The sequence below is a fragment of the Capricornis sumatraensis genome, chromosome X, assembly GCF_032405125.1.
Source record: "Capricornis sumatraensis isolate serow.1 chromosome X, serow.2, whole genome shotgun sequence".
Taxonomy (NCBI): Eukaryota; Metazoa; Chordata; class Mammalia; order Artiodactyla; family Bovidae; genus Capricornis; species Capricornis sumatraensis.
In genome coordinates this window covers 18,939,882-18,953,294 of record NC_091092.1, presented here as the reverse complement: position 1 = coordinate 18,953,294, position 13,413 = coordinate 18,939,882, and the positions used below count along the sequence as shown (strand labels likewise).

Here is a 13,413-nt window from a genome sequence, read left to right as displayed (position 1 = left end):
TCCTTATTGAAGTTTTCTTTGTACATTAGAAAACTAAGAGCAGTTTGTATAAATTCATAGCTGTTTTTTTAATATAAATTTATTTATTTTAATTGGAGGTTAATTACTTTACAATATTGTATTGGTTTTGCCATACATCAACATGAATCTGCCACAGGTATAGCTGTTTATAGCACATATCACATTAAGTAGGAAAGATTGTGGTAGACTAGTTTACAAATAATTGCTGCCTCTCCTTGGAGAAGGATTTTATTTTCTCACCCCACTGACTTTAGGCTTAATTATGTAACGTATTTTGGCCAGTAAAATGTGAGCATATGCTTTAAAAGTCAGCACATGGTTTGTCAAGATTTCATTTTCCACCTGCCTGTGATCATGGCAGCGTATGTCTGGATAGAGCCCTTGTCAACCTGGGCCCCTTTGTTGACCTACTATGAACATGCTAAATGAGAAAGAAATTAACTCTTTCTTAAGTTTGCTGAGAGTCTGGTTGTTAGGGCAGCACAGCCTAGTTTAATGGTTCTCAAAGTGGACCAACAGCATTAGTATCACCTGGAAACTTATTACAAGTTCAAAGTCTTGGACCCCACCACAAACTTCCTAAATCAAACTTTGGGGACAGAACTCATCAATCTGAATTTTAACAAGCTCTCCATGTAATTCTGGGGTATGTTAAAGTTTGAGAATGAACGGACTACCCTAATTTGATATTGGCAGAGGCTCAGTTAGAAAACTAGTTTTCAAATTAGTATAAATTTATATCAGAATTTTGTTGTACTTATTATTTCTAATAAGTTGGCTATTACCTAGGATTTCAAAACTTATGCATAGACATACTGAAATTTCATACTTCATCACATGCTTTTACAATTCAAAATAAGTCATCTTAGGCCAGTACCAGATATAACTTTGTTCTCTTACTAGCATCCTGGTAATTCTCAATTTAAGACTATAAAAAGGCATCAAGAGCCATAGATTTTAGTTAATTGAACAAATTATTATAGTCTTACTTTTCTGCCAGCTCTTCAATGAAGACTGTTACTGAACTGTTTTCATTTCCAACTTCCTGAATATGAGCATTATAATATCTTCCACCTGATTCCAAGCGAACCTGAAAGAGGGGAAGAGACAGTAAGAACACATCTAGTCTTGAGTCTATCAGCAGATCTGGCTTTTGCTAAGCAAAAATACTTCTTCTCCTGAAATGGAGTTCAGTATCTACTTATTAAAGCAGCTGATAATAAACACTGCCAGTCCAGTTCAATGGAGTCAGCACAAGATGAAAAAGCTTTACACTTTACATATAATCACAAGTTTGTAATTAAAACCTAACATAAACATTAATTAGTTTTGTTAATCACATATTAATGACTAAAACCACAATCTCAGAAAAACAAATTATTGATTCTTTAAAGAAGAAACTAACCTGACATTTGTCTCCCAAATAGTACTGTCTCCCAGCATACTCCATATAATCAGATTTTTGAAGTTCTATTAAAAGAAAATGAAGATTCAAGCTCAACTGAACTGGTTCCTTTCCTGTTTTACAACAGTTCATTTTCTAATTTGTTTTTACCAGTGTTTTTGACAATGCTACCAATCCCTACAATATAAAATCTGTAGGGAAAATGTCCAGAAGCAGGGTTCCCCAACCTCCGGGATCTAACGCCTGATGATCTGAGGTGGAGCTGATGTAATAATAAAAATAAAGTGCACAATACATGTAACATGCTTGAACCATCCCAAAACCATTCCCCTCCCGGTCCACGGAAAAACTGTCTTCCACGAAATCAGTCCCTAGTGACAAAAAGGTGAGGGACCACTGGCCTGAAAGGTCTTTCCATCACTCTTAACAGGTTATTACTGTGGTCAATTTAAGGAGATTTGCCAGAATAGTTCTGTGCTTTAAGACACAAATAAGTGGAAACTTGGAGGTTGTAATCTTAGAATTAGTCATACACCAATAAGGTTCAATTTGAAAGTAACACTTCAATTTTTTAAGAAAAGAAAAAAAAAAAAAAGAGAAAGAAACACTATGCAGCTTCTTCAAAGCAATACAGTTTTCCCCTGAACAACATGGGTTTGAACTGCAGGGATCCACTCATATGTAGATTTTTTTCAATAGTACTACAAATACCGAGGTTGGTTGTATTTGAGGATGTGGAACTGTGGATACAGAGGAATTGGGAATACTGAGGGTAGACTACAAATTATATCTGGATTTTCAACCGCTTGGAGGATCAGTGACCCTAACCTTCATGTTGTTCAAGGGTCAACTGTATTTTTAGCAATTTATTGTGTTCTACAAAGTATTAATCTCATTCTAGATTATTAACTATACCTAGGCTCACCACCAAGGTCCAAGGAGTTGAATACGAAACATTAAAGGCTACACTGATGGCAGAACTTTAAGACCTAATTTGATCAACTTAGTTAATAAGGAGAGAGAAGCAATTATCTATTTCAAAGGTTGGCAAATTTTCTCTGTAAAGAGCCAGATAATAAATATTTTAAAGAATGTAGGCCATACAGACTCTGTTGCAACTATTTAAATATGTCATAAAACCTTATGGTCACTGAAAATTGAATATAATTTTCATGTGTCACAACATATTGTTCTTTTAATTTTTCCCTGCCACTTAAAAATAGAAAACCATTCTTGGTTCATGGACCATACAAAAACAGGTGGCAGATTGGATTTGACTCACATGTCACAGTTTGCTAACACTTGACCTATTCATCTATCATCCATCTTAACACATTAAACTTAAGTGGAATTTATTTCCACTTACAATTCTGGTACTCTCAAAGTTATCTAAGACGGAGTCTTTGCAAACTTGAAGTCCCTGATGAACATCAGACTCTAAAAGATCCCTCACCAATTCTATACCTATTTGCTTCCTCCTTTGGACTTAAATCATGTATTGAGTAGGCTAAAAAGTACCATATAAACATATAAAAGTGTTTTTCATAACCATGGTTTGAAAACATCTCTTATTTTAAAAGAATTTGCAAAATTGTTCTCCTATATCTGTCAGGATTCAAAAATATCCTGTTATTTCATTACCTTTTCTGCTGTCCAACCAAACATCAAATTCTACATTACGATAGATTTCTGGATCCAGGGCTTTGAGCACCTTATAGGGGAAGAGCATCTTTGATGGATTTTCTGGAGACTAAAACAAAAATAATCATGCTACAACTCACCATCCTTAAGTCTTCCTTCTATGAAGAAGGAAGAAAAAAGGTTCTTTTCCTTTTTATAAAACTCTGTACATATAGGCCTTTCCTTCTTTATTAAAAGAAATAAAAACCACAATAAGTTTTACTGTATTTTAAAAATCAGGAGTCTAAATAAGTAATATGCAGAAATCTAAAAGGTTATAGATGACAGAAGGGAAATATTTTCTAAAGCATCCAATAACTCAGGACATATATAAACCAATGCAACACAGACAAGAATTAAAGATTCAGTCAGGGCTATTCAACAAGTCTCATCTTGATATACACACAGAGGTGCAAGTGTTTCTTGTACCCTAAAGTCACCTGGACAAATCTGAAAACTACTTCATTCTGAACAAAATCTGTTACAATTTCCAAAGACAGCTTTTTCTTCTGCTTTCCTAGAATGTCATGGTATTCCATACTGTTTCCAAATTACCAGCACTTGAGGGCATACACAAAGATTGTTCTAGTAATATTTGCCCTATTTAGCTAGTCTCAAACTGAAGGTCTGCTTGATTTTAGACCTATACAGATTGGTAAAATTCCTCTTGCTTCTCTAACTAGGATTACTGCCTATTTTCTTTGAGTGAAACAGGAATAAACATTATTCTCTTTAATGAGAAAAAGAAACCTTAGCAACAGAAGATTGACTGCAAACCAAATATCCACCAGGTTTCTAATATTACTTTAACTTGAAAACAACAGCTTCTGAAATTTCTGAAGTGTTCAGAGTAAGCTTTGGAAAAAAATTACAACTCCATAAGAATAAAAATTCAGAGAACATTAAGCACACATTTTACATTTTCAGATCAAGACTTCCACAAAGGAAAACATCAGCTCCTCCCCCACCCTATATAACTAAAATGGACCATCTGACCTTTACTAGTTTAACTTATAATATTGCAAGCCAAGATTATGAAAATTATTTGCCCTAGAAGATCTCAAACCTTTGTTTCGTCTGTTCCTTGATTGTACCCCTCTGGTATATTTTCAACATTGCAGCAGGCACCCCACTCTTCAGTCCTAATTGAAAAGATTTAGAACAAAGAGCTTTATATAAATGCAGTAGCTAAGAAGTCTTAAGTCTAATGACTATATCACCACCTAGTGGTAAAGTAGTTCAGTTCTAAAAATGAGGCAAATTTTTCATCCCAACATTTCATCCCAACATCCCAACATTATGCTTCTTTTTCTTAAAGTACGTGCTACAGACACCTTCTGTATTTCACTCCTCCTGTGCGGAAAAAATCTTAAGATGGTCCATATGGTCCCCACAACCTGGTGTTCACATGCTTGTACGATTCCCCTCTAAGCCTGCATCTAATGAATAGACAGGATGTATATCATTATATACATGATGTATAGTATTCTTGCCTTGAGAACCCCATGAAGAGTATGAAAAGGCAAAAAGATAGGTCACTGAAAGATGAATTCCCCAGGTCGGTAGGTGCCCAATATGCTACTGGAGATGAGCGGAGAAATAACTGCAGAAAGAATGAAGAGACAGAGCCAAAGCAAAAACAGCACCTAGTGGTGGATATGACTGGTGATAGAAGCAAAGTCCAATGCTGTAAAGAGCAATACTGCATAGGAACCTGGAATGTTAGGTCCATGAATCAAGGCAAATTGGAAGCGGTCAAACACAGGAGATGGTACGAGTGAACGTTGACATTTTAGGAATCAGCAAACTAAAATGGAATGAGTGAATTTAACTCAGATGACTATTGTATCTACTACTGTGAGCAAGAATCCCTTAGAAGAAATGGAGTAGCCATCATAGTCAACAAAAGAATCCGAAATGCAGTACTTGGATGCAATCTCAAAAACAACAGAATGAACTCTGTTCATTTCAAAGGCATGCCATTCAATATCACGGTAATCCAAGCCTACGCCCCAACCAGTAAAGAAGCTGAAGTTGAACGGTTCTATGAAGACCTACAAGACCTTTTAGAACTAACACCCCAAAAAGATGCCCTTTTCATTATAGGGGACTGAAATGCAAAAGTAGGAAGTCAAGAAACACCTGGAGTAACAGGCAAATTTGGCCTTGGAATACAGAATGAAGCAGGGCAAAGGCTAATAGAGTTTTTCCAAGAGAACGCACTGGTCATAGCAAACACCCTCTTCCAACAACACAAGAGAAGACTCTACACATGGACATCACCAGATGGCCAACACCAAAATCAGATTGGTTATATTCTTTGCAGCCAAAGATGGAGAAACTCTACACGGTCAGCAAAAACAAGACCAGGAGCTGACTGTGGCTTAGATCATAAACTCCTAATTGCCAAATTCAGACTTAAATTGAAAAAAGTAGGGAAAACCACTAGACCACTCAGGTATGACCTAAATCAAATCCCTTACAATTATACAGTGAAAGTGAGAAATAGATTTAAGGGAATAGACCTGATAGACAGAGTGCCGGAGGAACTATGGACAGAGGTGTGTGACATTGTATAGGAGACAGAGATAAACACAATCCCCAAGAAAAAGAAATGCAGAAAAAGCAAAATGGCTGTCTGAGGAGGCCTTCCAAATAGCTGTGAAAAGAAGAGAGGCGAAAAGCAAAGGAGAAAAGGAAAGATATACCCATTTGAATGCAGAGTTCCAAAGAATAGCAAGAAGAGATAAAGAAAGCCTTCCTCAGTGATCAGTGCAAAGAAACAGAGGAAAACAATAGAATGGGAAAGACTAGAAATCTCCTCAAGAAAATCAGAAATACCAACGGAACATTTCATGCAAAGATGGGCTCAATAAAGGACATAAATGGTATAGACCTAACAGAAGCAGAAGATATTAAGAAGAGGTGGCAAGAATACACAGAAGAACTGTACAAAAAAGATCTTAACGACCAAGATAATCACGATGGTGTGATCACTCACCTAGAGCCAGACATCCTGGAATGTGAAGTCAAGTGAGCCTTAGGAAGCAACACTACAAACAAAGCTAGTGGAGGTAACTGAATTCCAGTTGAGCTATTTGAAATCCTAAAAGATGATGCTGTGCAAGTGCTGCATTCAATACACCAGCAAATTTGGAAAACTCAGCAGTGGCCACAGGACGTGAAAAGGTCCGTTTTCATTTCAATCCCGAAGAAGGGCAATGCCAAAAAATGTTCAAACTACCACAGAATTGCGTTCATCTCACATACTAGCAAAGTAATGCTCAAAATTTTCTAAGCCAGGCTTCAACAATACGTAAACTGTGAACTTCCACAGGTTCAACTTGGATTTAGAAAAGGCAGAGGAACCAGAGATCAAATTGCCAACATCTGCTGGATCACAGAAAAAGCAAGAGAATTCCAGGAAAACATCTACTTCTGCTTTATTGATTACACCAAAGCCTTTGCCTGTGTAGACCACAACAAACTGGAAAATTCTTAAAGAGATGAGAATACCAGACGACCCGACCTGCCTCCTGAGAAGTCTGTATGTAGGTCAGGAAGCAACAGTTAGAACTGGACATGGAACAACAGACTGGTTCCAAATAGGAAAGGGAGTACGTCACGGCTGTATATTGTCACCCTGCTTATTTAACCTCTATGCAGAGTACATCATGAGAAACACTGGGCTGGATGAAGCACAAGCTGAAATCAAGACTGCCAGGAGAAATATCAATAACCTCAGATATGCAGATGACACTACCCTTATGGCAGAAACCGAAGAAGAACTAAAGAGTCTCTTGATGAAAGTGAAAGAGGAGAGTGAAAAAGCTGGCTTAACACACAACAAAACTAATATCATGGCATCTGGTCCCATCACTTCATGGCAAATACATGGGGAAACAGTGGCTGACTTTATTTTGGGGGGGGGCTCCAAAATCACTACAGAAGGTGACTGCGGCCTTGAAATTAAAAGATGCTTACTCCTTGGAAGGAAAGTTATGACCAACCTAGACAGCATATTAAAAAGCAGAGACATTACTTTGCCAACAAACGTCAAAGCTATGGTTTTTGCAATAGTCATGTACGGCTGTGAGAGTTGGACTATAAAGAAAACTGAGTGCCGAAGAACTGATGTGTTTGAACTGTGATGTTGTGGAAGACTCTTGAGAGTCCCTTGGACTGCAAGGAGATCCAACCAGTCCATCCTAAAGGAAATCAGTCCTGAATATTCATTGGAAGGACCAATGCTGAAGCTGAAACTCCAATACTTTGGCCACCTGATGCAAAGAGCTGACTCATTTGAAGACCCTGATGCTGGAAAAGATTGAAGGTAGGAGGAGAAGGGGATGACAGAGGATGAGATGGTTGGATGGCATCACCAACTCCATGGATAGGAGTTTGGGTAAATTCTGGTAGCTGATGACGGACAGCGAGGCCTGGTGTGCTGTGGTCCATGGGGTTGCAAAGAGCTGGACATGACTGAGTGACTGAATTGAACTGAACTGGTATCATTACATAGCATAACAATGTAGTGCCTGTCTTGCTGATCTCTCTCTCTTTTGTTCACTATAAGGAATCAGCCATGTTCACCAACGCCATGCAGCAAGGAGCTGAGGGTTATCTCTGGTTGTCAACAAAAAGCTGAAGTTTTAGTCCTAGAGCTGCATGGAATTGAATACCACCAAGAACCACCTGGATTTTTCCCCAGTCAAAGCTCCAGATAACTCAATCTTGATCAAAACCCTCATGACATTCTTGTGACATCCTAAGCAGAAGACCCAGCTAAGCTGTGCCCAGATTCCTAACCCACATAAACTATGAGATAAGAATGTTGTTTTAAGCTCCTAAGTTTGTGGAAATAGTTATGTAGCAGAAAATAACTAATACACCTTGGCTTCCTACTACTTTAAGTTTCTGTAAGCCTCAGGTTTTTTTTTTTTTAATTGGAGGAGCATTGCTTTACAATGTTGTGGTGGTCTCTGCCATATACCAATGTGAATCAATCATAATTATATATATTATATATATATAAGTGTGTATATATATCCCCTCCCTCTTGAACCTCCTTCCCTTCCCCCATTCCACCCCTCTACGTCATCACAGAGCACCAGATTGGGCTCCCTGTGTTATACAGCAGCTTCCCGCTAGTTATCTATTGTACGCATTGGTAGTGTATGTATGTCAACGCTAATTTCTCAATTTGTCTACCTTCTCCTTCCCCCACAATGTCCACCAGTCTGTTCCCTAAAACTAAGCCTCAAGTTCTTAGGATGAATAATCAGTGAAGCATGAAGCAACTTCTACCCTGATATAAATGGTTGCCACCCCCCACACCTCTAATACAGTCATCTCTTGGTATCCATGGGAGACTGGGTCCAGGACCACAGGCAGGTACCAGATTCAAGATTCTCAAGTCCCTCATGGTCAGCCTTTTATATCCATAGGCTCTGCATCTGGATTAGGAGTGCTGACTGTAAGTTTGTTTGTTTAAAAAACAACAACAACAACAAAAAAAAACCTCTTTATCCAAAAAAAGAAAAAAACAAGCATTAAACATTCAAGAAACAGAACTGCAAGACAACAAAAAGGTTACATCTGACTAGCACCAAACCTATCTGAATTCCAGACAGAAGAATCAGGAAGAAATATAAAATGACAGCTACTTTATGATCTCAAAGTTTCTGACTAAATCTTTTCAACACAGCTGCTTCCTAAGAGGCCACACAATGTATACTTCTAGTGAGTACCAAAGGCAGACACTCAAAAGCGCCTAAAACTCCCCTTTAGCCTGAGAGATTCTTTTCTAGTAGCTGGATATATGTGTCAAGTAACCACTATGAACCTCAGTTACCATCTACAAATCGATGTACTGATTTAGAACTAGTTTTCACCACCCTCCCCCGCCCCTGCCCAAAGTGTGGTCATGGCCTACCTGTACAGAATATTTGGGTATACTTGCTTAAAAAGTAGATTCCTGGCCCTATTCTGACCTTCAATTTTAAAAGGAGGCCCCAAAATGTGCCTTTCTAAACAACCACCCTAAGTAATTTGTATATAAGTTTGAGAATCATGGGATTAGATAGTTCTAAAGTTTCTTCTAGCAACTAAAAAACTGATTCTGGGGTCAGACTCGAGATTTGTCAGGAGGGGAAAATTCCCCCCCACCCCTCTTGAGTTCTTCTGGCTGGACTAAAAATTGACACAAGACATATTAACAGGAGAAAAGGAATAAAGAATGATTCTGACTTGGATCAAACACCCAAAGTCTGGGTGTTTCACAATGCAACATATCTTTTGGTAAAACGTCTCTTCTCCCACTAAAAAATACATGCGTGTGTACATGAAGTTGGCCCCTTCATTTCAGCAGGTTCCACATTCTCAGATTCAAACAACAGCAGATGGAATTGGTTGAACCTGTGGATGCAGAGCCAATGGATATGGAGAGGGCCGACTGCACATACTACACCATTTTATATAAGGGACTTGAGCATTGAGTGTTTTGGTGTTTGCAGAGGTCCTGCCACCAATCCTCTGCAAATGTTGAGACATGACTGTATAGAAATAGTCTAAATCACAAGCCTGCCAGGTCCCTTCCAATTTCCAATGATGCACAGACAAGATGATCCTATAGCTGACATCCCTCTTCCCTTTGTTACCTATCTTGAGTTGAACTCTTGTAGTCAATATGGACATCCTCATTGCCAGTCACAGCATTGTTCCTGTTCTTCTTGGAACCACTTCGAAACAACTCAACTGCAGTCTTCAACTCTTCTTCATCCACAACAAACACATCTTTATAGAGAATTTCATACAATACAGCTAAAGGAAAAAAAAATAATCAAGACTCCAGTTCAAGAGTTTTTCATAACAATGTGAAAATAGCTATAATCCAGTATACAAATTCAACAGGCACCAACAGAGTTTTAGAAGAGCTATTTATGGTAGACCCCCCAATTTGAAGACTGGCAACAAATCATCTGAAAGCACACCCAAACATTTATAAAGCCTTCACATACCTTGACAAACAGCTGCACTTGACTGAAATTGCTTTGAGTACACTGAATCATAATGACCATTACTTGAATAGCAGAGTAGAATCTGAAAAAAAAAAAAAACACACAGAACAAGTAATGTTGGATATCTTACAACTCTGAAATATTTGAAGCTGCTAATCAGAAATCAAAATTTAAAGTATTTGCTTTAAAAAAAAAATTTTAAGTAACTTTCAGATTCCACATGTGATATCATACAGTATTTGTCTTTCTCTGTTTGACTCACTTCACTTAGCATATATGTCAATTAAATCTCAATAGAGCTGGGAAAAAAGCAAGTTTTAAAATCTAAATACAGATAAATGAAACTTGTATGCCATTAAAAGATTTTCTGGACAGTGACCTTTATTTACTTTTATTTTTTAATAAGTGAAAAGAATCTGAAAAATAAATATATATAATATATATAACTGAATCACCCCACTGCACACCTGAAACTAGCACAATACAGTAAACCAACCATGTCCATAAAAAAATATTTTCCAAAGTGGTTATGCAATTTATACTCATACTAGCAGTATACTAGAGAGTTTAAGTTACTCGAGATACTTGACACAATTTTCAATCCTTTTATTCTTTTTTAAACTGTTTTGAAGTTGTTTTTGTAATGTTTTGTTCCTTTCTTCTGTTCTCTTCCCTTATGAGCCAATGACTTCCTCTAATCTTAACATTTGGATTCTTTTCTCTATTATGTGAGTATATTTATTATAGATTTCTGGTTTGCGGTTAGCATTAAATTTATATATGGCAATTTATCTACATATACCTGATGATTTTAAACTGCTGATCTCTTAATTCCAGATGCATCTTATCAACTGCATTTTTACCCTTCTCCCCTAACTACTGTTTTGACATCATATTTTACATCTATTTTGTGTATCCCTTCACTGATTATGGATATAGATATTTCACTACTTTGTCTTTTAACCTTCTTACCATCTTTGTATGTGGTTGATTTCCAAAAAGATGTGGTTTATACACACACACACACACAACAGAACATTACTCAGACAAAAAAAAAAATGAAATAATGGCATTTGCAGCAGTATGAATGGACCTAGAGATAATCGTGCTAAAGGAGGTAAGACACTTACTTTTAAATGTCAAGATTAAAACCACTACTAAGGTAACACTCTGAGCCTCAATAACATTCCTGATAATATACCACACAAGTCCTGATTTATAAATTTGCAAAAGATGGGAACTTTTACAAATTGAGTGAATACAACAGAAAGCCTAACAGAAGTCAAAAGATATAGCTTAGCTTCTAAAAATGGAGAAAACAGGACAAATACACCAAAATCCCAAACTTAAAAGACTATGGGGGAAGAATTTCAATTTATTCAAAATGTTATTCACTATATTGTATAGCAGTGTATCAATATGCTATATAGGAGCAATACTACTAAACCTCCTCTTAAATGCAAATACCGCTTGGGGTGGGTGAAACTTTGCAACTTAAATTTTGTTGTGTTTTACTTTAGCTTGATATGACCTCTCAGAACTTTGAAATGGATTATATTGATAGAGTTGTGATTTCAAAAAAAAAAAAAAAAAAAGACTAGGCAAGAATAATAGACCTGGGGTCAGAGAACTGGTTTACTGGGAGAAATTAGCCAGGGTAGTGTAGGAAAGTAGAAAAAAAAGAGTGCTTATGATAATTTTCTACTAAGGAAACTTGGTGACACTATCCTTTTATAGATCACAGAGAATTCTCTTTGTTACCTCATGTTGGTGATGCCAGAGGTGGCTTCAAAATGAAATAGACTTGATCACTTGGGATTACATAGAGGTTTTTGAACAAAAATTCAAAAAGGTCTTAGACAGATTTATATAAACAGATTTCATCATATGGAGCCAAGGAGCATTTTTACTGAAATAATTTGGTTAGTAAGCCTGGCCTTTAAATTGTTTGAAAAAATTAGAGATTGAAGGAATCAGCTAACAAATTAACTCTTGCTTCTATGCCTTTGCATATAGTGTTTCCTCTGAATAGACCACCCTTCATATTTGTTAGATTCATTTTTTGGATATTCCACTTAAATATTACAACTACCATGAAACTTTCTGTACTCCCTCAAGCACGTGACGGGCTTTTTCTTCTATGCTCCTTGCATCTATTTCTATTATAAAATATATCACTGCACTGTATCATTTACATGTCTGTCTTCATAAGAAAAGGGCAAGGATTCTGCTTTATTAATTTTGGTATCCCCAAAGCCCAGTCAATTGACTGGTACACTATAGGGGCTTAATGTTTACTGAACAAATTGACAGTACTACTGGTAAAATAGTATTTTAAATACTATTGATGAAAAAAAAAAAAAAAAGGGAAGTACTTGACTTTCCAGGTGGCACTAGTGGTAAAGAATCCTCCTGCCAGTGCAGGAGACATAAAAGACACAGGTTCAATCCCGGGTCGGGAAGATCCCCTGGAGAAGGAAATGGCAACCCCCTCCAGTATTCTTGCCTAGAGAATCCCATGGACAGAGGAACCTGGTGGGCTAAAGTCCATGGGGTCGCAAAGAGTTGGACACAAGTGAAGTGACTTAGTACACATTGGTAAAATAATTAACATGTTCCACTTTATACTTAAGATTGAAGTTATCTCTTGCATCCTATTCAGTCTTTTCTATTCTTAATGCCACTTGCCTAGTTCAGGTCTTCTATCTAGATTAATGTAATATTCTAACACTTCTACCACTGTCTAGTCTTTTCTTACTATCAAAATGATGCCTGAATTTTGCTCTATGGTATGAAACAGACAAAACTCAAGTCCTGTGTAATCTGTATTTACTAATCAAATCATGTGGATAGAAGGGTGTTCTTAGAAACTCTTTAGAAGAAAAGCTGTATGCTGAAAAACAACTTGTTTACCTGCTGAGAGTTCTCAACCAACACAACAATCTCCTACTATTTTTCCAGGCACTTTACTAGACAGTAGTTTAGCACAATGTCCCTATACTTAAGAAACTTTCAGACTAATAAGAAAAACAGACATGAAAACATATATAAGGTTATAAACACTATAATTACTTGGGTGATGCTAGGGGAACAAAAAAGGAGCCAATAACTCCAAGGGAGTTGGTAAGGTTTCAAAGAAACTGACATTTTAGATACATAGGAAATCATGAAAGCTGGACACTCTGGCCTCATGATATACTAAGGCTGAAGGACAATGAAGCTGGAGAGAAGGTTTGGGACCCTGGCAAAAAGTGAAGAGGAACTAAAGAGCCTCTTGATGAAGCTGAA

The 13,413-nt window shown here is 37.1% G+C and overlaps 1 protein-coding gene across 1 annotated transcript in view; it reads right to left on the bottom strand.

The window, feature by feature from the left end:
* ALG13 (ALG13 UDP-N-acetylglucosaminyltransferase subunit) overlaps positions 1–13,413 on the bottom strand; it is a 78,743-nt gene that overhangs the window by 35,869 nt on the left and 29,461 nt on the right. Inside the window, 6 exon segments of the mRNA XM_068962033.1 lie at positions 1,011–1,111; positions 1,427–1,491; positions 3,068–3,176; positions 4,173–4,248; positions 9,766–9,928; positions 10,126–10,207. Coding sequence (XP_068818134.1) covers positions 1,011–1,111; positions 1,427–1,491; positions 3,068–3,176; positions 4,173–4,248; positions 9,766–9,928; positions 10,126–10,207 — 596 coding nt within the window.